The sequence below is a fragment of the Procambarus clarkii genome, chromosome 66, assembly GCF_040958095.1.
Source record: "Procambarus clarkii isolate CNS0578487 chromosome 66, FALCON_Pclarkii_2.0, whole genome shotgun sequence".
Classification (NCBI taxonomy): Eukaryota; Metazoa; Arthropoda; class Malacostraca; order Decapoda; family Cambaridae; genus Procambarus; species Procambarus clarkii.
The window spans coordinates 23,775,176-23,796,604 of NC_091215.1; the positions used below are offsets into that span (position 1 = coordinate 23,775,176).

Below are 21,429 nucleotides of genomic sequence, written 5' to 3' on the forward strand. Positions count from 1 at the left end.
AACATCCTCTCTCTCTCTCACCAGGTAAAGTAATTATCAGGAGAGAGTGCAAAGCCAATACGACTATATCGCACTGTGGAAGGGATACGAGGACATGGAGCTGGGATACGAGGACAAGGAGGTGGGATACGAGGACAAGGAGGTGGGATACGAGGACAAGGAGGTGGGATACGAGGACAAGGAGGTGGGATACGAGGACAAGAAGCTGGGATACGAGGACATGGAGCTGGGATACGAGGACAAGGAGCTGGGATACGAGGACAAGGCCATCAGGTAGCTGGGATACGAGGACAAGGAGGTGAGATCTGAGGAACTAGGATAGGTCCAAACATGGTCCACTTGCGGAAGCATATGTTACGCACATTCTGCCCGTGAAATTCCTTGCACAAAACACGTGCATCAACAAAGAAGACGAGAATCTTACCAATGAAGCCTAGCACGAGACATGTTCGGAGCATGACAGATCATTAGAAACGTGGCAACCTGAGGAACTGAATGAATGAAGTAAAGGCGTTCATTAATCACGAGGCCGAATACTGTAAATACTACACATTGATTTGTGCCTCAAGGGTTTTGTTTGTAGAGTCTTGAGATTTATCGGTAGTCTTGCCCCGGCTAACTCCTGCAGTAGGCGAAGGTTCAAGATGTGTCAGGATGAGAGAGGAGGAAGATTAAGTCACCCAAAAGGTGGCACGGACATGAATAGCCCGTAAGTGGTGGCCCTTTTGAGCCATTACCAGTATCAAGAGCTGATACTGGAGATCTGTGAAGGTGCGACTGCACCCTGCGTGGCGGGAGATGTCTCCCGTGTGTGTCAGGATGTCAGCGAACATCTCATTTACCTGTTGGAATCTGTGTTGCACCTGACGTCGGTCAGTAGCAATGGGTGTATAAGTTAATATACACACCACACATTTGGCCTTACGGGCTATTCATGCCCGTGCCACCTCTTGGGTGGCTTAATCTTTATCAATCAATCATCACATTTGGCTACTTCCATGTTTGTGCATGTTGTGTATATGTCCCATTGACATTGTGTTAATAGATTTATTGTATATGCTAATGTTATCCAGAATATCGGACTGAGCCCCATGTTTCCCTTTTAAAATGCCGAGTTAAGTGGTGGGTGATCATTTGAGAGTGTTAAAGAGAGGTGAAGTGAGATGTGTTTGCTGAGGGTAATTACATTATCGATCACTTAAGACTACCACATGTCTCTGTGATGAAATTAGTTTTTGCTTGACACCAATCCAAATTAATTAAGCCACCAAATGAATTAATAATTAAGATTGTGAATTAATCTTTAATTCACGAACTTGTTAAGTGTTAATACTGACGTTTCTGTGAAACTTAATACCTTAATACACTGCTACTCGTCTTTGGTTACTCCAATAATAATGAGACGAGGATATTCGAAGGCGTCTTTTTATTATTATTAATTTTTACCAAAGAAATTTCTCACGTCCAAGTAAATTGCGAACTTGGGAATTTACTGTTTGGAGACAATCCATGGTGTGCGAGGCCGACCTTGACTTGGGGGCCGTACCTGGGACCCAGTACCTGGGGGCCGTACCTGAGGCCCTCCGTAACTGGGGCCTCCGTACCTGGGGGCCGTACCTGCGGGCCGTACCTGGGGACATGTACAGCAGCTCTGGTATTTATATTTCTTCGATAACTACTGGCAAGCAGTCTGCCATATTCCAATAGGCGACCGTGCCTCGCAGATGGTGGGCAGAAATGAGTACACTCCTACAACCAAGACAGGATAGGAGCTGGGATACGAGGACAGAGTTAAATGAAACGTTGACCAACTACTTAAATCATCGGGGATCGAATGCCAACCTGCAAGGAAGCAGGGTCGTTACTGTACCGTCCAGTCCAGGTGGGTGTTTTGGTTACGGTGAGCGCCATGCCAACTGTCTGGGGGTCAGTTTGATGTACCTTACATCACTGCGGACGCCGGTACATTGTTTTCTCAACCTCGTAACTCTCTTATCGACACGAATAACATGTTTTCAAAATATTTACAATAATGCCACCTGAATAAACTGACACGAGAAATGTGGTAACACGTGCCATGAGTGTCTGGTGTAGTGTGCTATGTGCGCATAACTCATGATGAAGATGAAGCCACCCAAAAGGTGGCACGGGCATGAATAGCCCGTAAGTGGTGGCCCTTTTGAGCCATTACCAGTATCAAGAGCTGATACTGGAGATCTGTGGAGGCGCGACTGCACCCTGTGTGACGGGAGATGTCTCCCGGACCAAGTGGTGACCAGATGGTCCTCGCGCATAACTGATTGATAAAGATTAAGCCACCCAAGAGGTGGCACGGGCATGAATAGCCCGTAAACCCGCATAACTCATGAGACCACAAGTATATATTGTAGATGGTCTGGTGTTTGTAATTAGCTTTGACCACCTCCGCCTCTTCTTCAATATACTTTAAACTCTTAGGTTAGAGATATGATTCTTTGAATCTCTATATCACATATGTTTCATTTGCTTCCACCTGTGACCAACAGCTGCGTACGTCATTATGTACAGCATTTTGTCCATTGTACATAATGACCCTCAGGAAATGATATTTCGTAATTATGTTTTCTCTGTCCCCTATGTTATCTAATTCCCTCAGCCTTTCCTTATACTCCAGTCGACTCAGCTCTGGTACTAGTTTTGTGGCATAGCTCCGAACTCGCTGAAGTTTCGTCATGTGCATTATAAGGGATGGGGCTCCACGTCCGGCCTACATACCTTACCAATGGTCTTCACACAAGTTGTTTACCTGTGCCTGGAATATCTCACTGTACAGATTCCTGGAAGCCAAATGGATGTTTACTGTTTACCTGTTCTCTGGATAGTTGTTATTATGTTTACCCGTAAATCCTTTTCGTATTCCTTCAGCGTCTGCCTCGGCCACATTGTGTCGCGGTCTCCTCGCTCCGACCAGCGTCCTGTGTTGGTGCAGGCGTGAGTGTATGGGCGAGATTGTGTGAGACTGCGGGAGGCTTATCTGCAGTGGTCCAGCATGGCGCTGACAGCTCGTGGCCTCTTACAAAGAGCCCCAGAGAGTTCTTTCTCTGACATTCCTGTCGCATCTTTGTCAGTATTATTTTGGGTAAAGTTGAATTACGGGCGTCAGTTCGGGTAAGTTGGCATCGCTTGTGAGTGAGTTGTGTGGTTGTGTGGTTACGCAGCTTATTGTGAAAAGGCTCCGGGTTATTATTGTGAAAGGATTATTGTAAAAAAAATGATTACTTTGTGGAAAATCTGGTGGCTCTTCCTAAGTGCCCCAGCAAGATGGTATCACGACTTCAGTATGGTAAGTATTTCACAAAGACTATTCAAATAATCACTAGCAAGAGCAACGGGGAACCTGAGCCAAGGGCAATCTTAGACAAGAAACCTTATATATCTTTAAGCTATACTCATCCCATGTGACTGTCTTGCAATAGGTACAATGATTAGTACTGTTTGACTGTCACTGGAACTTTCTTCCGAATATTCAACACTTCACGACATCTCCCTCTCTCCCTCCCTCCTAGAACTATCTCTCCCTCCCAGTGTCCCATATCATCTCTCCTTTCTCACATCCCACATTGTTTCTTTTCTACCTTTATTACCTCTTTTCCATCATTTCCAAATCCCTTAATTGCCTTCTTGGCTCCCTCCATCTCCACATCTAACCCTTCCAAAACATCCCACAACACCTCTCCTTCCTTATTCCCTTCCCACAACTTGATTGATTGATAAAGATTAAGCCACCTAAAAGGTGGCACGGGCATGAATAGCCCGTAAGTGGCGGCCCTTTTGAGCCATTACCAGTATCAAGAGCTGATACTGGAGATCTATGGAGGTGCGACTGCACCCTGCGTGACGGGAGATGTCTCCCGTCTCCAACTTGTTCCTTCCACAATATTATACACGTCCATCCCTCCCTCCCAACACCCTACACCCCCTTCCCACACCCACACCTACCTCCCCACACCCACACCTACCTCCCCCCCCAGGCCCCACACCCCGTACCCCCCCCCCCCACCCAGGCACCACACCCCGTACCCCTCCCCCCCAGCTCCCCAAACCCCACACCCCCCACCACACCCCCTACACCACCAGTTTGCTCAACAAACTCGCCCCTCCCCGCGATGAACCAATCTACACTTTTACGCTGGAGTTTTTCATCTTGTTCAGCCCCTGACTGGGCCAGAAAATTAATTACTTCACACCAAAAATTACCCAATAAAGACCTGGAACATTTTCCTCACACACGTTTTAACCATTACACTAAGGACCTTGTGAACGTTAACCATTACAATGAAATCCCTCAAAACGTTTTTCTTGCGTGTCCTTAAAACGTTTTTTCTCTCTCCTTTTGATATGCTAAGAGAGGCAGAATGATTTTTTATCTCAACGTTTGGGCTGTTTTTCTTGATACAAATTTGTTTTCTTTTGTTTTTGAGAATAATTTTCTTGTCGTTCATAATTTCAATGTATATTTGTTCGTTAAATTTTAAGTAAAATGAGGGTAAATATTAGCTGCTGTCGATATGTAGACGTTGTTTATGTGGTGAGTCTTGGCTCACTGAGGGTAGTGTGTGTGTGGTGAGTCTTGGCTCACTGAGGGTAGTGTGAGTGTGGTGAGTCTTGGCTCACTGAGGGTAGTGTGTGTGTGGTGAGTCTTGGCTCACTGAGGGTAGTGTGTGTGTGGTGAGTCTTGGCTCACTGAGGGTAGTGTGTGTGTGGTGAGTCTTGGCTCACTGAGGGTAGTGTGTGTGTGGTGAGTCTTGGCTCACTGAGGGTAGTGTGTGTGTGGTGAGTCTTGGCTCACTGAGGGTAGTTTGTGTGTGGTGAGTCTTGGCTCACTGAGGGTAGTTTGTGTGTGGTGAGTCTTGGCTCACTGAGGGTAGTGTGTGTGTGGTGAGTCTTGACTCACTGAGGGTAGTGTGTGTGTGGTGAGTCTTGGCTCACTGAGGGTAGTGTGTGTGTGGTGAGTCTTGGCTCACTGAGGGTAGTGTGTGTGTGGTGAGTCTTGACTCACTGAGGGTAGTGTGTGTGTGGTGAGTCTTGGCTCACTGAGGGTAGTGTGTGTGTGGTGAGTCCTGACTCACTGAGGGTAGTTTGTGTGTGGTGAGTCTTGACTCACTGAGGGTAGTGTGTGTGTGGTGAGTCTTGGCTCACTGAGGGTAGTGTGTGTGTGGTGAGTCTTGGCTCACTGAGGGTAGTTTGTGTGTGGTGAGTCTTGACTCACTGAGGGTAGTGTGTGTGTGGTGAGTCTTGACTCACTGAGGGTAGTTTGTGTGTGGTGAGTCTTGGCTCACTGAGGGTAGTGTGTGTGTGGTGAGTCTTGGCTCACTGAGGGTAGTGTGTGTGTGGTGAGTCTTGGCTCACTGAGGGTAGTGTGTGTGTGGTGAGTCTTGGCTCACTGAGGGTAGTGTGTGTGTGGTGAGTCTTGGCTCACTGAGGGTAGTTTGTGTGTGGTGAGTCTTGACTCACTGAGGGTAGTGTGTGTGTGGTGAGTCTTGACTCACTGAGGGTAGTTTGTGTGTGGTGAGTCTTGGCTCACTGAGGGTAGTGTGTGTGTGGTGAGTCTTGGCTCACTGAGGGTAGTGTGTGTGTGGTGAGTCTTGGCTCACTGAGGGTAGTGTGTGTGTGGTGAGTCTTGGCTCACTGAGGGTAGTGTGTGTGTGGTGAGTCTTGGCTCACTGAGGGTAGTGTGTGTGTGGTGAGTCTTGGCTCACTGAGGGTAGTTTGTGTGTGGTGAGTCTTGGCTCACTGAGGGTAGTTTGTGTGTGGTGAGTCCTGACTCACTGAGGGTAGTGTGTGTGTGGTGAGTCTTGGCTCACTGAGGGTAGTGTGTGTGTGGTGAGTCTTGGCTCACTGAGGGTAGTGTGTGTGTGGTGAGTCTTGGCTCACTGAGGGTAGTGTGTGTGTGGTGAGTCTTGGCTCACTGAGGGTAGTGTGTGTGTGGTGAGTCTTGGCTCACTGAGGGTAGTGTGTGTGTGGTGAGTCTTGGCTCACTGAGGGTAGTGTGTGTGTGGTGAGTCTTGGCTCACTGAGGGTAGTGTGTGTGTGGTGAGTCTTGGCTCACTGAGGGTAGTGTGTGTGTGGTGAGTCTTGGCTCACTGAGGGTAGTGTGTGTGTGGTGAGTCTTGGCTCACTGAGGGTAGTGTGTGTGTGGTGAGTCTTGGCTCACTGAGGGTAGTGTGTGTGTGGTGAGTCTTGGCTCACTGAGGGTAGTGTGTGTGTGGTGAGTCTTGACTCACTGAGGGTAGTGTGTGTGTGGTGAGTCTTGGCTCACTGAGGGTAGTGTGTGTGTGGTGAGTCCTGACTCACTGAGGGTAGTGTGTGTGTGGTGAGTCTTGGCTCACTGAGGGTAGTGTGTGTGTGGTGAGTCTTGGCTCACTGAGGGTAGTGTGTGTGTGGTGAGTCTTGGCTCACTGAGGGTAGTTTGTGTGGTGAGTCCTGACTCACTGAGGGCAGTTTTTGTGTGGTGAGTCTTGACTCACTGAGGGTAGTTTGTGTGTGGTGAGTCCTGACTCACTGAGGGTAGTGTGTGTGTGGTGAGTCTTGACTCACTGTTACTAGTTTACATATATAAATTAAATTATATTGTGCACTAATTTTATTGTGACTTGTTCATGTGTGTGTAGTGTCGTATTGTCATAAGGCCAGGAAATTGAGGTTAAATAATTGTTTTGTCAAGAGAGGTTTGGGCATCAGTGTTTGTTGGTGTGTGTAAACACTGCCGGGTCACCAACTTCCTCTCTGTACCTCCTCCGCCAAGCGAAGTAGTTCCACCCTTCTGCCCACCACCTGCGTACATTATGCCACCCTGCCCACCACCTGCGTACACCACCTTGCCCCCTCCCCCCACCCTGCCCACCACCTGCGTACACCACCTTGCCCCCTCCCCCACCCTGCCCACCACCTGCATACAACTTCCTGCCCATCATCTATATCGACCTGTCCTCAGAGAAAATACGCTCATGGGAATAGATTGTGAACGACTACATAATTAATGTTATTATCTACTCTCTATCCATGGTTAGGATTAAGGCTACTTTAGGTTAAGCTTGCTTAGGTAAGGTTTCATTCCGTTTGGTTACGTTAATATGGTGTATTGTTGACGACAGTGTGAAAGATGAAATTTAAATACTATTTCAGTGTACCTGAGAATTCCATTTAGAGAAAACCAAATTCTGCAAAAGGAAAATCAAATTCTGCAAATTCTGATTTCAGCATACACTTTTTTGTATTTAAACCAACGATTTACAGTACAATAAAGTTATAACTTGGAAATAATCTCTGGTTAGGACAAAGGTTCACTTCCCAGTTTACATGTAGACTAATACTGGAAGCGTAATGTGGTTTCGGACCATCACACACATATCTAGATAACTATCCAGGTGGTTTGAAGGGGGGGGGGGGTTCATGGTATGGGATTTGGGCTGAGGACGGGCTCCCCGCATACACCTCCCTGCCCACACTTGCGTACACCTTCCAAGCTGACGCCACGGCCTCCCTTCCCCCCTACACACACACACACACCAGACTTCCAGGGGTCTGGTAGCTGACTGGACAGCGTGCAGGACTCGTAATCCTGTGGCCCGGGTTCGATTCACGGACTAGGCATAAACAAATGGGCAAAGTTTCTTTCACCCTGATGCCCCTGTTACATAGCAGTAAATAGGTACCTGGGAGTTAGACAGCTGTTACGGAGCTGCTTCCTGGTGTGCGTATGTGTGTGTGTGGGGGGGGGGGGGAATTAAGTTAGTAGTTAGTAACAGTTGATTGATTGACAGTTGAGAGGCGGGCCGAAAGAGCAGAGCTCAACCCCCGCAAGAACAACTAGGTGAATACAACCTACCTATCCTCACCCACCACCTACTCACAGCCCTCCCACCCATGGTACCTCACCCATACACCTTTACTCGGCCATCAGACGACCCACCCACCCACTACCCACCACCCCCGCCCACCCACTACCCACCACCCCGCCCACTCACTACCCACCACCCCCGCCCACCCACATCTCCGGCCCACCACCCAGAGAGGCTTGGGAAAACCAATAAATTTAGTCTCCCGCCTCACTGCTCGGGGCCTCTGCTGATGAAGCCCGTCCCCTACCCACCTGTCTTGTCTGTGAAGGTGGCAATCTGTCCGTGTGTCTGTCTCTTTGGTGTGTGTGTGTGTGTGTGTGTGTGTGTGTGTGTGTGTGTGTGTGTGTGTGTGTGTGTGTGTGTGTGTGTGTGTGTGTCTGTAGTAGTAGATATGATAGAAAAAACAAGTCGGGCAGTAAATTAGACAACCGACGGTTAAAAAGGCGGGGACCAAGAGCTAACAACTCAATCCTGCAGGCACGCACACACACACACACACACACACACACACACACACACACACACACACACACACACACACACACACACACACACATAGTAGCCTACTATATCTCTCGTGTGTGTGTGTGTGTGTGTGTGTGTGTGTGTGTGTGTGTGTGTGTGTGTGTGTGTGTGTGTGTGTGTGTGTGTGTACTCACAACTAGGTGAGTACACACACACACACACACACACACACACGAGAGATATAGTAGGCTACAAAAGCGTATGCCTTACAAATGATATAAATTAACGACGAAGTAGAGAAAGATAAAACAGCATTTGCAAAGATCAAGGAGCGCGGGAGGGAAAGAGAAGATGGATGTGGGAAGGAAGAGAGAGAGAGAGAAGAGGGCAAGAGGGAGCAGGAACACTCACCACCTCCCAGCAGCCTCAGCAGCCACGAGCTGGAAGAAGTGACACAACAGAGACTCAAGAGACCGACAACACAAGAGCAGCCACGAACACACACACTTACTATCTAAAACTAGCGTTGATGGAATAATTAGCCAGCGCTTCCACAATTCTATCCACTCCTCTCGCCAGTCAAGCTTAACAACCCCCATCCCCAACAGCCATCTAACACGCCATACATTTCCACATTTCCATTTTTCAACAACATATCTCCATTGCCCACTCTCTGAAAACAAAGCGCCATTTCCCTCTCTTTTATTACAAAACACTACTGCTGCTGCCTGCCCTTCACTCCCTACTCTCCCTCTGCACCCGTCACGTCTTACCTTCCACCTCTGAACCAGCCAAGCACGCATCTCCAGGCTGGCAACTGCCAGTACATAGAACACAACAGAAATGAAGTGCCTAACAGTTAGGTAAACTGGTGCTGATGAAATGTCCAAGTGGATGAACTCAAAGAACTGATGACAGTACATGTTAGCATAAACTAAACTAACCCATTTGAGCAGTAATTCAGTATTCTCAAGGCAATGCCAGATAATAAGTAGAGGAAGAAAATGGAGTAGAGTGGCACAGCTGGTCAAGAGAGACTAAATAACATGAATCATTTCAGTGGAGAGAATATGACATACATTCCACTTGAGAACTACAGAATACCCAGACATGAATACGAAATTACAGGCAAAGCTTGCATAAAAATGATCCCAAAGTGGCTGAAATATCCCTTAGAATATAAACAAAACTGCTAGTGATAGTAGACTTCAATCATGGACAAATTGACTGGGAGTCAATGGATCTGAGAGGGGATAAATGGGATACGGATAACAAAGCTGGTAGAAGTAGCAGAAAAGAACACCGTATTGCAACACATTAGGGAGGAAACACAGAGAAGAGAGCACCAAGACCAACCATCATGAACTAGACGAGGTTTTCACACACAGCGAGGTGAACATTGAGAGCATCACACATGAAATACCAATGGTGGCCAGTGACCATTGTGTGTTGGTCTTTGATTATGTAGTTGTTATGAAGGCTGCGGCAAGAGGCAGAGAAGAGGAGAGTGGAAGACCAGCTTACCATAAAGGTGAGCTCCAGTAGGTCAGACAATTCTTAGAGAAAAGATTCAGCAACATAGCACTCAGAGATAACAAAACGAGACATGATGGACATCATAACAGGTAAATACAAGAGAAACCTATGAAAGATTTATACCGCCCCAAAGTGGTAATAGAACCAACAGACAAAATGCCATTGGCTTGACAGACAAAGCTTGAAGACGAATATGACAAGTAAAAGAGTGCTGAACAAATACAGGGAGCACAGAACAAGGGTGAACCACAACATATATACAACAGAGAGGAATGAACGCACACAGGAAGTCGGAGAGCAACAGAGAAGCAGTGTGAGAAGGCTATAGCATGGAAGGCCAAGGATCAGCCTAAACCACTATATAGCCACATTAGGAGAAAGATATCATAAATGATGAAGTGATCACGCTGCACAAAAGAAAGGGAGACCACACAGAGAATGATAAGGAAGTGTGCAAAGAACTCTTAAAAGCTTCCATGAAGTATTCAAGTTGGAACCCGAGCTGCTCCCAGATCTAAGATTTCTAAGCGAACCTTAGAAACCTATCTGATACTCTACCAGATAAGTCACAGGAGAAAACTTGAGGTGATGAAAGCCACAAGCCCGGGCAAGATCTCAACATGAATGATAACACAGGTCCTGCAACATTGTGTAAGACTGCCTGGCTATAGTTCTCAGCTCCTTTCTAGAAATGTGGAACTACTTGAAATTTGTAAAATAGCTATAGTGCCTACATATGAGAACAGGGGAAGACGGGAGCCACTGAACTACAGGCTGCAATCACTAACAAGTATTCCCTGCAAGATATTAGACCTGATTAGAAGGTGGCTCGTAGAACGCCTAAACCACATCAATTATGTCTCCACTTATAAACCTGGATTCAGCCAGAAAAGTCCTGCTTGATCAACTCATGATGCGCAGTGGTAACACTCTCCCTGCGCTTCGCGAGCGATTTGGCCCAGGTTCGTATCCTGGCCGAGGAGGATTCGTTAGGCGCCACTTCTTAACTGTACGCCTCTGTTCACCCAGCAGAAATTGGGTACCTGGTTGTTAAATGCCTGGCGGGTCGTATTCCAAGGAAACTAGTGGGTAAGGCTTGCCATGAGGTATGGGATGGGAAAGCTCTCAACCTGTTTACACGGATGGATTGAGAAATGGCCAGATAAGAAGAGTCAAAAACAGTCATGGCACTGATCTACTGTTGGTCGAAAGACGCTCAATCCAGTAAGCACATCTAGATTAGTACATATAATCGAGCACGTACACACACACACACACACACACACACACACACACACACACACACACACACACACACACACACACACAGTAACCATATTCTTCACAGTTCTTATTCGCGGCTTTTAGCTCTCAGGTTCCTGCTTTTTATTTTCCGCCTGGCAGACAACTTGTGTTCTTGTAAATTTCCAGTACAAAAAGAAAATAATAATTCCTTCCGCCCGCCCGCCCGTCCGTCCGTGACATATTTACCGGGGTCGTCGCCTCGACATAAATTTTCCAACTTCTTTCCAGCGTCTCGCTGCGCTAAACACTCGCTACGCTAACTACCACCAAACTTTTCCCTATCGTCGGAGCAGAAAAATAAAATTCCCTTAGAGAAAATATCCCTCTAGTTGACCTGAAAGCCCCTCGTGGGAGGCGGTAAAGTTGAATATAAAGTCACCTCGTATTCAAATTCAGGTGACATTCACACACTCTCCCCGACGCCCGGCCTGGAGTTTCCACCCCCTGCAGTTGTGCCAGTTCACTGTGGCACAGCAACGCCCGGGGGGCTCCTTGTCCTCAACCACTTCCCTGCCTCCAACCCCCCTCCAACCCCCCTCCAACCCCCTCCAACCCCCCCACATACACGCTTCGTAATGTGATTTTAGTCTCATTCTTTCCTGGTATTATTATGTCTTCATAAAAGTATTATGTGTATTTTTGTGTGTGTGTTGTTATTCTGGTAAAGAAATATGTTTGGTGTTGAATTATTGTGTTTCTGTTGTAGAGAGTTGGCAACGCTTGGGCCTTTCCTCTCCTTCCGCGAGTGACTTCGGTTCTTGAGACGAGGGGGGGGGGGGAAGGAGGGACGGTCAGGAGGGAAGAGGGAGGGAATGGTGTAAGTGAGAGGGAAGGGGGAGGTGTGGAGGGAATTATTGGGGTTAGAGCAAGAATTGTGCAGGTGTGGAGACGAGGTAAGAGAGAGATGTGATATTACCATAACTCAGATACCGCAAGGGTTGTGGAGGGGGCAGACTTGAGTGCCAGGGAAGCAGAGGGCGGCATATCTGCGCTCTCCAGCAGCTGCTGGGAGCCGGGAACCCGACCTCCGCTCTCCGCCGAATACAACCCCGAAATGCTGTCAAAATTCTGGTTACAACAGTCATTTCCCGCCCGAGGATATTTCTTTAGAGAGTATATTGTAGGGGTACCACCTCTAGTGCAATTGTAGGGGACCCACAGCCTCGGAGAAGAGAATAAAGAGTATTCAGAAAAGACCTTGTGCAATCTCGCTGAACACTTTAATATTTTCTTCTCCTACCACCCCTACTTTTTTTATGATAATGTATACATTTAAAAACATAATTACATCGTGGTGTTATCTTGAGGTTATCTTGAGATGATTTCGGGGCTTTAGTGTCCCCGCGGCCCGGTCCTCGACCAGGCCTCCACCCCCAGGAAGCAGCCCGTGACAGCTGACTAACTCCCAGGTACCTATTTACTGCTAGGTAACAGAGGCATTCAGGGTGAAAGAAACTTTGCCCATTTGTTTCTACCTCGTGCGGGAATCGAACCCGCGCCACAGAATTACGAGTCCTGCGCGCTATCCACCAGGCTACGAGGCCCCTTTTATGTTATGATAGGTTTTTTTTTAGGTTATAAATGTGCAGAGGTGACTCGGCTGCCATGTTTAGGCGCCCACACGGCCTCCTGAACACGGTGGCTGTGGAGGGTAATCACCTGTGTAATGACTCAACATATCCACTAATGCTTCACTCAAATTTTTCTGATTACCTTTTTGGGTAAAAACTCACACAGTCGCCAGCTTTAATGGGTATTAAAATCGTTTGGCAATTTAGTAAAGCTGTTTTAGTTATGCACAGACATATGGGATGAGGTGATGCGATGGTCTTAAGGTTTAACTTACTGGTGGCCATGTTAGAACACCCCTTCAGAGTGCTGTCTCCCACTTGTCAGTCAGAGCTGTCGCCCACATTCACAATGTCTTTAGTGGGGTTCGCAGCAAATGTTTGGTATTAGGTAAGATTAGGTGAGGTTGGGTGAGGTGATGTTTGATTAGTAGACGAGGTTGGGTGAGGTTAGATTAGTAGGTGAGGTTGGGTGAGGTATTATATGAGTTTAGATTGATAAATGAAGTCAGGTAGAGATGCGGTAATATTAGGCGAGAGTACACTAAGTTAGGTAATGTGAGGTAAGCTTAGATAAGATAATATAAGGTGAGATCAATTTCAGAGAAGCAGTTCTGTGTCTCAGCGCTGAGAGAACCAACTACCTGCCAGATCTGTATGGCCAGTAATCACCCAGCATCCACAAGGTGAATTGGGTACAGATTTGTAACGCAATTGTCGACTCTCTACTAAGCCAGCTATGTACGGCCCCAACACCAGCAAGAACCGGGACTCTCCTCGACACACAACACAGAGGGACCAATAAAGCAGACTACTCTTAAGAACACATAATGAGATAGAGAGAGAGAGAGAGAGAAGGGATAATGACGACAGCCGCTCTGTGTCTGCTGGTCCACATCGCCCGTATTAATAGTAGCATCAGGTACTTGGTCTCCCCTCCCCTGGGGAGATGCTCTAATATGGTCGTGAGCTGTGTGTGTACTCACCTAGTTGTACTCACCTAGTTGTGTTTGCGGGGGTTGAGCTCTGGCTCTTTGGTCCCGCCTCTCAACCGTCAATCAACAGGTGTACAGATTCCTGAGCCTATCGGGCTCTGTCATATCTACACTTGAAACTGTGTATGGAGTCAGCCTCCACCACATCACCCCCTAATGCATTCCATTTGTCAACCACTCTGACACTAAAAAAGTTCTTTCTAATATCTCTGTGGCTCATTTGGGCATTCAGTTTCCACCTGTGTCCCCTTGTGCGTGTTCCCCTTGTGTTAAATAGACTGTCTTTATCTACCCTATCAATCCCCTTCAGAATCTTGAATGTGGTGATCATGTCCCCCCATGTGGTGTCATGTGTGTGTGTGTGTGTGTGTGTGTGTGTGTGTGTGTGTGTGTGTGTGTGTGTGTGTGTGTGTGTGTGTGTGTGTGTGTGTGTAATTACCTAAGTGTAGTTACAGGATGAGAGCTACGCTCGTGGTGTCCCGTCTTCCCAGCACTCTTTGTCATATAACGCTTTGAAACTACTGACGGTCTTGGCCTCCACCACCTTCTCACCTAACGTGTTCCAACCGTGTGCGTGTGTGTTGTGGCTATAACTGCAATTAGAGGATTCAACATAAATTGGCATCCCAAGTATTGTCTCATCCGGCCCTCATACTCAGCTCACTCATACAGCACTCATAATATACTTTGAGAGTATATTATGAGTGCATTAATACGAAATGTATTAATATATTTTGGGTCATGACACATTAAGTATGCGTGCATGCGTGTAAATGAGAGGGCGTGTACATGAGGGCGTGCGTGTGCACACACACACACACACACACACACACACACACACACGCGCGCGCGCGCGTGCACGCACCCCGGGCCTCTCATCACCAAGAGACGTCACGTCAACTGGTCCAACACGAGGTTCCAGCAATACGACTCTTAAACCTCCTGTATGACTCGGTATTTACATAACCTGTACCTTTGTGCTTATTACCTCTCACGTATTAATATACAAGCACAAAAATCAAGTACTAATATTAACACTATTACCATCAGTAATAACTACACCAGGAAGCAAGATACAGAAGCCATTAAATACGAATAGGGGGGGGGGAGATGCAAGTAATTGATAAAGAGGAAATGGGATATGACAGGATGGAATTAGGGAAAGGGGAGAGAAGGAGAGAGAGAGAGAGGGGAAAAGGTGAGAATAGGAGAGAAAGTGCAGTTGACAGGGTGAAAGAGGAATAATGTGAAGAAGAGAGGAAACAAAAAATAATCCCGAAAATAAGGAAAATAATAATGCAATAATAATGTATGAAAATAAGTATATAAATTTGAAGGAAGAATAGAGAGCACGAGATAAACAATGGTGATTAGCAGAACAGAGAGAGAGAGAGAGAGAGAGAGAGAGAGAGAGAGAGAGAGAGAGAGAGAGAGAGAGAGAGAGAGAGAGAGAGAGAGAGAGAGAGAGAGAGAGAGAGAGAGAGAGAGAGAGAGAACGAGAACAAAGAGATGAAGGGAGGTAGAAAGTAATGGGAGAACAAGAGGCGGGGGAAGATATAGAGGGGATAGAGAAGAAGAGATAAAGGTGGGGGGGAAGGGAGGGAGACGTTGGAGGGAGAAGAGTAGGAGCTTATTGAATTTTGTGTGACATATTTCGACATAATTGAATCAGGAAGTATGACTGACGGTCCGTAGGTGAGTTGGGTAGGCCGGCTCTGGTTCACCACTGGTGGGTGTCTCCCTGTTCCTTCCCCCTCCCTCTTGTGGCCTCCTCCCCCTCCCTCTTGCGTACTCCTCCCCTTCCCTCTTGTGGCCTCCTCCCCTCCCTCTTGCGTACTCCTCCCCTCCCCGAAAACATCATGGAATGGGTATAATATCATCCATTACACATGCCAATGACTCTCCGTGCATACTCTCAGGTGAGTAAACAATTTACTCATAACATGACCTTACCCATTGAGGAACATGATCACTCAAGCCATAAGCCAGGCACAAGAACATGATCGTATCAGTCTTGCAATGTTGCAATAATTGACGGAGCTCGAGTAATAGTGAATATTCTCCAGTGTGTCTGTATGATAGATATACTGTGCTTCTTGAGGGCAACATCAGCCGCAGATCTCGTAGCAACATCAGCCACAGATCTCGTAGCAACATCAGCCGCAGATCTCGTAGCAACATCAGCCGCAGATCTCGAGGGAACATCAGCCGCAGATCTCGTAGCAGCATCAGCCACAGATCTCGTAGCAACATCAGCCGCAGATCTCGTAGCAACATCAGCCGCAGATCTCGTAGCAGCATCAGCCGCAGATCTCGTAGCAACATCAGCCGCAGATCTCGTAGCAACATCAGCCGCAGATCTCGTAGCAACATGAACCGCAGATCTCGTAGCTACATCAGCCGCAGATCTCGTAGCAACATGAACCGCAGATCTCGTAGCTACATCAGCCGCAGATCTCGTAGCAACATCAGCCGCAGATCTCGTAGCAGCATCAGCCGCAGATCTCGTAGCAACATCAGCCGCAGATCTCGTAGCAGCATCAGCCGCAGATCTCGTAGCAACATCAGCCGCAGATCTCGTAGCAACATCAGCCGCAGATCTCGTAGCAGCATCAGCCGCAGATCTCGTAGCAACATCAGCCGCAGATCTCGTAGCAGCATCAGCCGCAGATCTCGTAGCAACATCAGCCGCAGATCTCGTAGCAACATCAGCCGCAGATCTCGTAGCAACATCAGCTGCAGATCTCGTAGCAACATCAGCCGCAGATCTCGTAGCAACATCAGCCGCAGATCTCGTAGCAGCATCAGCCGCAGATCTCGTAGCAACATCGGCAGCAGATCTCATAGCAACATCAGCCACAGATCTCGTAGCAGCATCAGCCGCAGATCTCGTAGCAACATCGGCAGCAGATCTCATAGCAACATCAGCCGCAGATCTCGTAGCAACATCGGCAGCAGATCTCATAGCAACATCAGCCACAGATCTCGTAGCAGCATCAGCCGCAGATCTCGTAGCTACATGACCCGCAGAACCTGAGCCAAAAACGCGGGCAAATCACATGTAAGATCCGACGCAGATTCTCACAGAAAATCCCATGCATAATTTCCATGAAGATCTGCCCCCAGAATATTCCCAACACTGCTGTAATCACCTCGTGCTTTGTAATCGTCACTGCCTCTCCCAGAGTAGTGCGGTGGGAGTGGTGGAGTACGTGGGAGACGCTGTGGGAGGGAAGGAGGGAGAGAGAGGAGTAGGGGTGAAGGATGGAAGAAGATGGGAAACTCCAAGAACACAATAAAAGGATGAACAACAGATTACAAACAAATTATCATATAGGCATCAAGACGTGTATATGAGGATCGGAATATATACATTCGATACGCAGTATTCATCTATGGACAACATATACGCTGGAATGTATACTAGAGCCTTGTGCATACGCTGACACATATGTCCACTGCGGGCTCGCCGTGGCCCGTGCTGCTTGGAACTTTTCGTTCCAGGTGGCAAATTTTAAACAACAACAACAGCTGACACATACACCATCTCAGCAAGGGAGATAGCCCTTGCTGAGGCTGTGTGATAACTCACACATGGTGTCAGCAAGGCGGACAGCCCGCCTGCTATCACAACTCACTATATTCCACATTTATAAACTCTTTCCCCTATCTGCAGCTCTCCATCTTCTTCAATAAGAGTGGTGAAAGAGACGGGGGGGGGGGGGGAGGGCAGCATCTCACGTGAGAACACATTTGGTCTCACCGATGATGTCGGATTAGCTATGATGCTTTGGGTTTGTGTTGATGGCTTGATATGGAAATTATGTTTATTCCGAATGATAACTTTGTGTGTGTGTGTGTGTGAGTGTGTGTGTGTGTGTGTGTGTGTGTGTGTGTGTGTGTGTGTGTGTGTGTGAGTGTGTGTGTGTGTGTGTGTGTGTGTGTGTGTGTGTGTGTGTGTGTGTGTGTGTGTGTGTGTGTGTATGTGTGTGTGTGTGTGTGTGTGTGAGTGTGTGTGTGTGTGTGTGAGTGTGTGTGTGTGTGTGTGTGTGTGTGTGTGTGTGTGTGTGTGTGTGTGTGTGTGTGTGTGAGTGTGAGTGTGTGTGTGTGTGTGTGTGTGTGTGTGTGTGTGTGTGTGTGTGTGTGTGTGTGTGTGTGTGTGTGTGTGTGTGAGTGTCTGTGTGTGTGTGTGTGTGTGAGTGTGTGTGTGTGTGTGTGTGTGTGTGTGTGTGTGTGTGTGTGTGTGTGTGTGTGTGTGTGTGTGTGTGTGTGTGTGTGTGTGTGTGTGTGTGTGTGTGAGTGTGTGTGTGTGTGTACTCACCTAGTTGTACTCACCTAGTTGTGTCTGCAGGATCGAGCATTGACTCTTGGATCCCGCCTTTCGAGCATCGGTTGTTTACAGCAATGACTCCTGTCCTATTTCCCTATCATACCTGGTTTTAAAATTATGAATAGTATTTGCTTCCACAACCTGTTCCTGAAGTGCATTCCATTTCCCCACTACTCTCACGCTAAAAGAAAACTTCCTAACATCTCTGTGACTCATCTGAGTTTCAAGCTTCCATCCATGTCCTCTCGTTCTGTTACTATTCCGTGTGAACATTTCGTCTATATCCACTCTGTCAATTCCTCTGAGTATCTTATACGTTCCTATCATGTCCCCCCTCTCCCTTCTTCTTTCTAGTGTCGTAAGGCACAGTTCCCTCAGGCGCTCTTCATACCCCATCCCTCGTAGCTCTGGGACGAGTCTCGTTGCAAACCTCTGAACCTTTTCCAGTTTCATTATATGCTTCTTCAGATGGGGACTCCATGATGAGGCGGCATACTCTAAGACTGGCCTTACGTAGGCAGTGTAAAGCGCCCTAAATGCCTCCTTACTTAGGTTTCTGAATGATGTTCTAACTTTTGCCAGTGTAGAGTACGCTGCTGTCGTTATCCTATTAATATGTGCCTCAGGAGATAGATTAGGTGTTACGTCCACCCCCAGGTCTCTTTCACGCGTCGTTACAGGTAGGCTGTTCCCCTTCATTGAGTACTGTCCCTTTGGTCTCCTATCTCCTAGTCCCATTTCCATAACTTTACATTTGCTCGTGTTGAATTCTAGTAGCCATTTCTCTGACCATGTGTGTGTGAGTGTGTGTGTGTGTGTGTGTGTGTGTGTGTGTGTGTGTGTGTGTGTGTGTGTGTGTGTGTGTGTGTGTGTGTGTGTGTGTGTGTGTAATAACGCCAGCATGCACAATGATATTTTCTCACTGATACAGCACCTTAATGTGATTTCATTGTGCATTTGAAGAGAAGCAGCGTTGGAGGCAGAACTCCTGGACCACAGCCACTGTGCATGGTGGGCGATGCGTGAAACCCTGAGTGGGCACTGAAGCCTCAGGAACCCTAGAGGATTCAGGGGAATCCCAGGTTGCATTTGACCGGGTCGTGGTGTAGCGGTCTAGGGCACGTGTGTGGAAGTATCCAGTGTGCGGGTTCGAATCCCTCTTATGGTTCCAACTGATTTTCTCAACGCCAGCATCACTGTAACAACAATTGTCGCAGCCACCTCCATCAACCACCACACCAGCACAACCATCCACCACCGTTTTCCTTTTCAACTCAAGTTTCAATTTTTATTCCCAGCTGGGTCTTCAACTCTGATTTTTCCCCCTCTCACCCACCTTAAACATCTCCCTCTCTCTCCCTTCCAAACTCACACCCGCTTTACCTCCTAGTCTCCAACTGCTTCAGCACCACCTCTTCTCCTCGGTTCTTCCCTCTCATCATCATCTTCCTCTCTTCTTCCCTCCCCCCCCCACCCGCGGAGGGTGACCGCGGGCAGGATGAACGTACGGTACAACGAGGCGGTAATATCAGCCTCCGCCACACCCATTCTGGCCGCAGGAGGGCGTCTTTATCTCCCAGGCCAGCACCACCTCCCAAAACACCACACTCCTTCATTTAAAGTCCCGCCTCGCACACGCATTCACACGCATCACGCACGCGCGCAGGCACGCGACGAGTGACCCACGATTTTTGCAGTTCGTGTCCTTTATCGATATTTTTTGGGGGGAGGGGAGGGGGAGGAGATATCGTGATGGGGCAACAGTGTCGATGTGTAAAGTGCGGTGATAACTTGACACATCGACACTATAAATGCAGAGTTTCTGCATTTATCGTTCGCCCAACCTTGAGATAACAGGGGCGCCGACAGCTGAGTGGACAGCGCTTCGGATTCGTAGTCCGAAGACGTAGTCCAAATCCTGAGGTTCCGGGTTCGATCCCCATTGGAGGCGAAGACAAATGGGAAAAATGTTTCTTTCACCCTGATGCCCCTGTTACCTAGCCGTAAATAAGCACCCTGGGAGTTAGACAGCTGCTACAGGCTGCTTCCTAGGGTGTGTAACAAAAAGGTCTGGTCGAGGACCGGGTCGCGGGGACGCTGAGCCCCGAAAATCATCTCAAGATAACCTCAAGATCCTCTCACCAACAAGCCCAGTAAGATGCTTCATGAGTACCTTGAGATAACAGATGAGGTAAAGAGACATCTGATGGAGCCAGACACGACAAAGGCTGTTGAACTGAACAGATTCTCTCAACTGGATACAAAACAAGAACAAACCCTGTGCTTGCTGCTTCATACGGGATATACTGTCGATGAATATAGGAGACCTACCAGAAAGTTTGAAGACAGCCAGTGTATTCCCAGTAAACAAGAATGGAGCTAGATAGGGGCCAACTAAAGTACTGTGTCCCCTAACTTGCAAGCCATTCAAGGTGATGAAAAAAAGGGAATTTGAAACGCATCGCCAGCACGGGATCATTGTAAATTTTATCTCAAAATTTGAATTCAATTTTATGTCAAAGACATAAAATTTATGGACAAAGACAAAGGGTGGGCAAAGTGCATATTTGGCCTGCCAGAGCTCTTGACACAGTACCCCACAAGAGAGCACAAGCTGGAGAAGCAGGCAGGAGTGACAGGAAAGGTGTTCCACTGGATAAGGGAACACCTAAACAGCAGCAGCAGCAGCAGCAGCAGCAGCAGCAGCAGTTACTTCTCTACGAGAGATACCAGAAAGACGAGATATCGCCAGCATAAGGGGTCCCATAAGGGTCAGTACTTAGGTCTATCTTGTGCCTGATAAAACCAAATGATCTTTCAGAGGGAAAAAGACTCATTTCTCTGAATGTTTGTAGATAACATAAAAATTGTAAGGAACTAGTACCCAGTATGGGTGGTCAACAAGCCCTGAAAGAAGTTGTGGAAGCCACCTCCGTCCATAACTTTAAGGCCAGAAACCACCAAGAATTCGAACTTCAAAAAGTTAACATATAACGCAACATGGCTAGTAGGAGGTGAATAAAGAGCTAAACCTCACTTCTTAGCAGTCACTGTAGGTGAGCGCTGCTAGGTAGAGAGGGGCAGCGGTGGAGGAGGAGGAGGAGGAGGAGGAGGAGGAGGAGGAGGAGGAGGAGGAGGAGGAGGAGGAGGAGGAGGAGGAGGAGGAGGAGGAGAGAAGCGAAGGGAAGTATGAAGGCATGAAATTGGAAAGGAACTTGATTTTACCGTGTGTCGTGAGGATTTATTATTATGGTACTTATTTCATTTGTTTTGCTGAGAAAAGAGGGAGGGGGAGGCAGGATGTCTAGGGAAGGGGAAATTTAGGAAAAGGAATGTTCCCCGTTCCTCCT

General features: G+C 47.6%; 1 protein-coding gene across 1 annotated transcript; it reads left to right on the forward strand.

Annotated features, from left to right (window-relative positions):
• The first annotated feature begins 220 nt into the window (after window positions 1-220).
• On the forward strand, window positions 221-16,786 carry LOC123769379 (serine/arginine-rich splicing factor 4-like). The gene is made up of 3 exons (XM_069310140.1): window positions 221-273; window positions 2,905-2,970; window positions 15,832-16,786. The coding sequence occupies exons 1-3, from the start codon at window positions 221-223 to the stop codon at window positions 16,784-16,786; spliced, it is 1,074 nt and encodes a 357-aa protein (XP_069166241.1).
• Window positions 16,787-21,429: the final 4,643 nt, after the last annotated feature.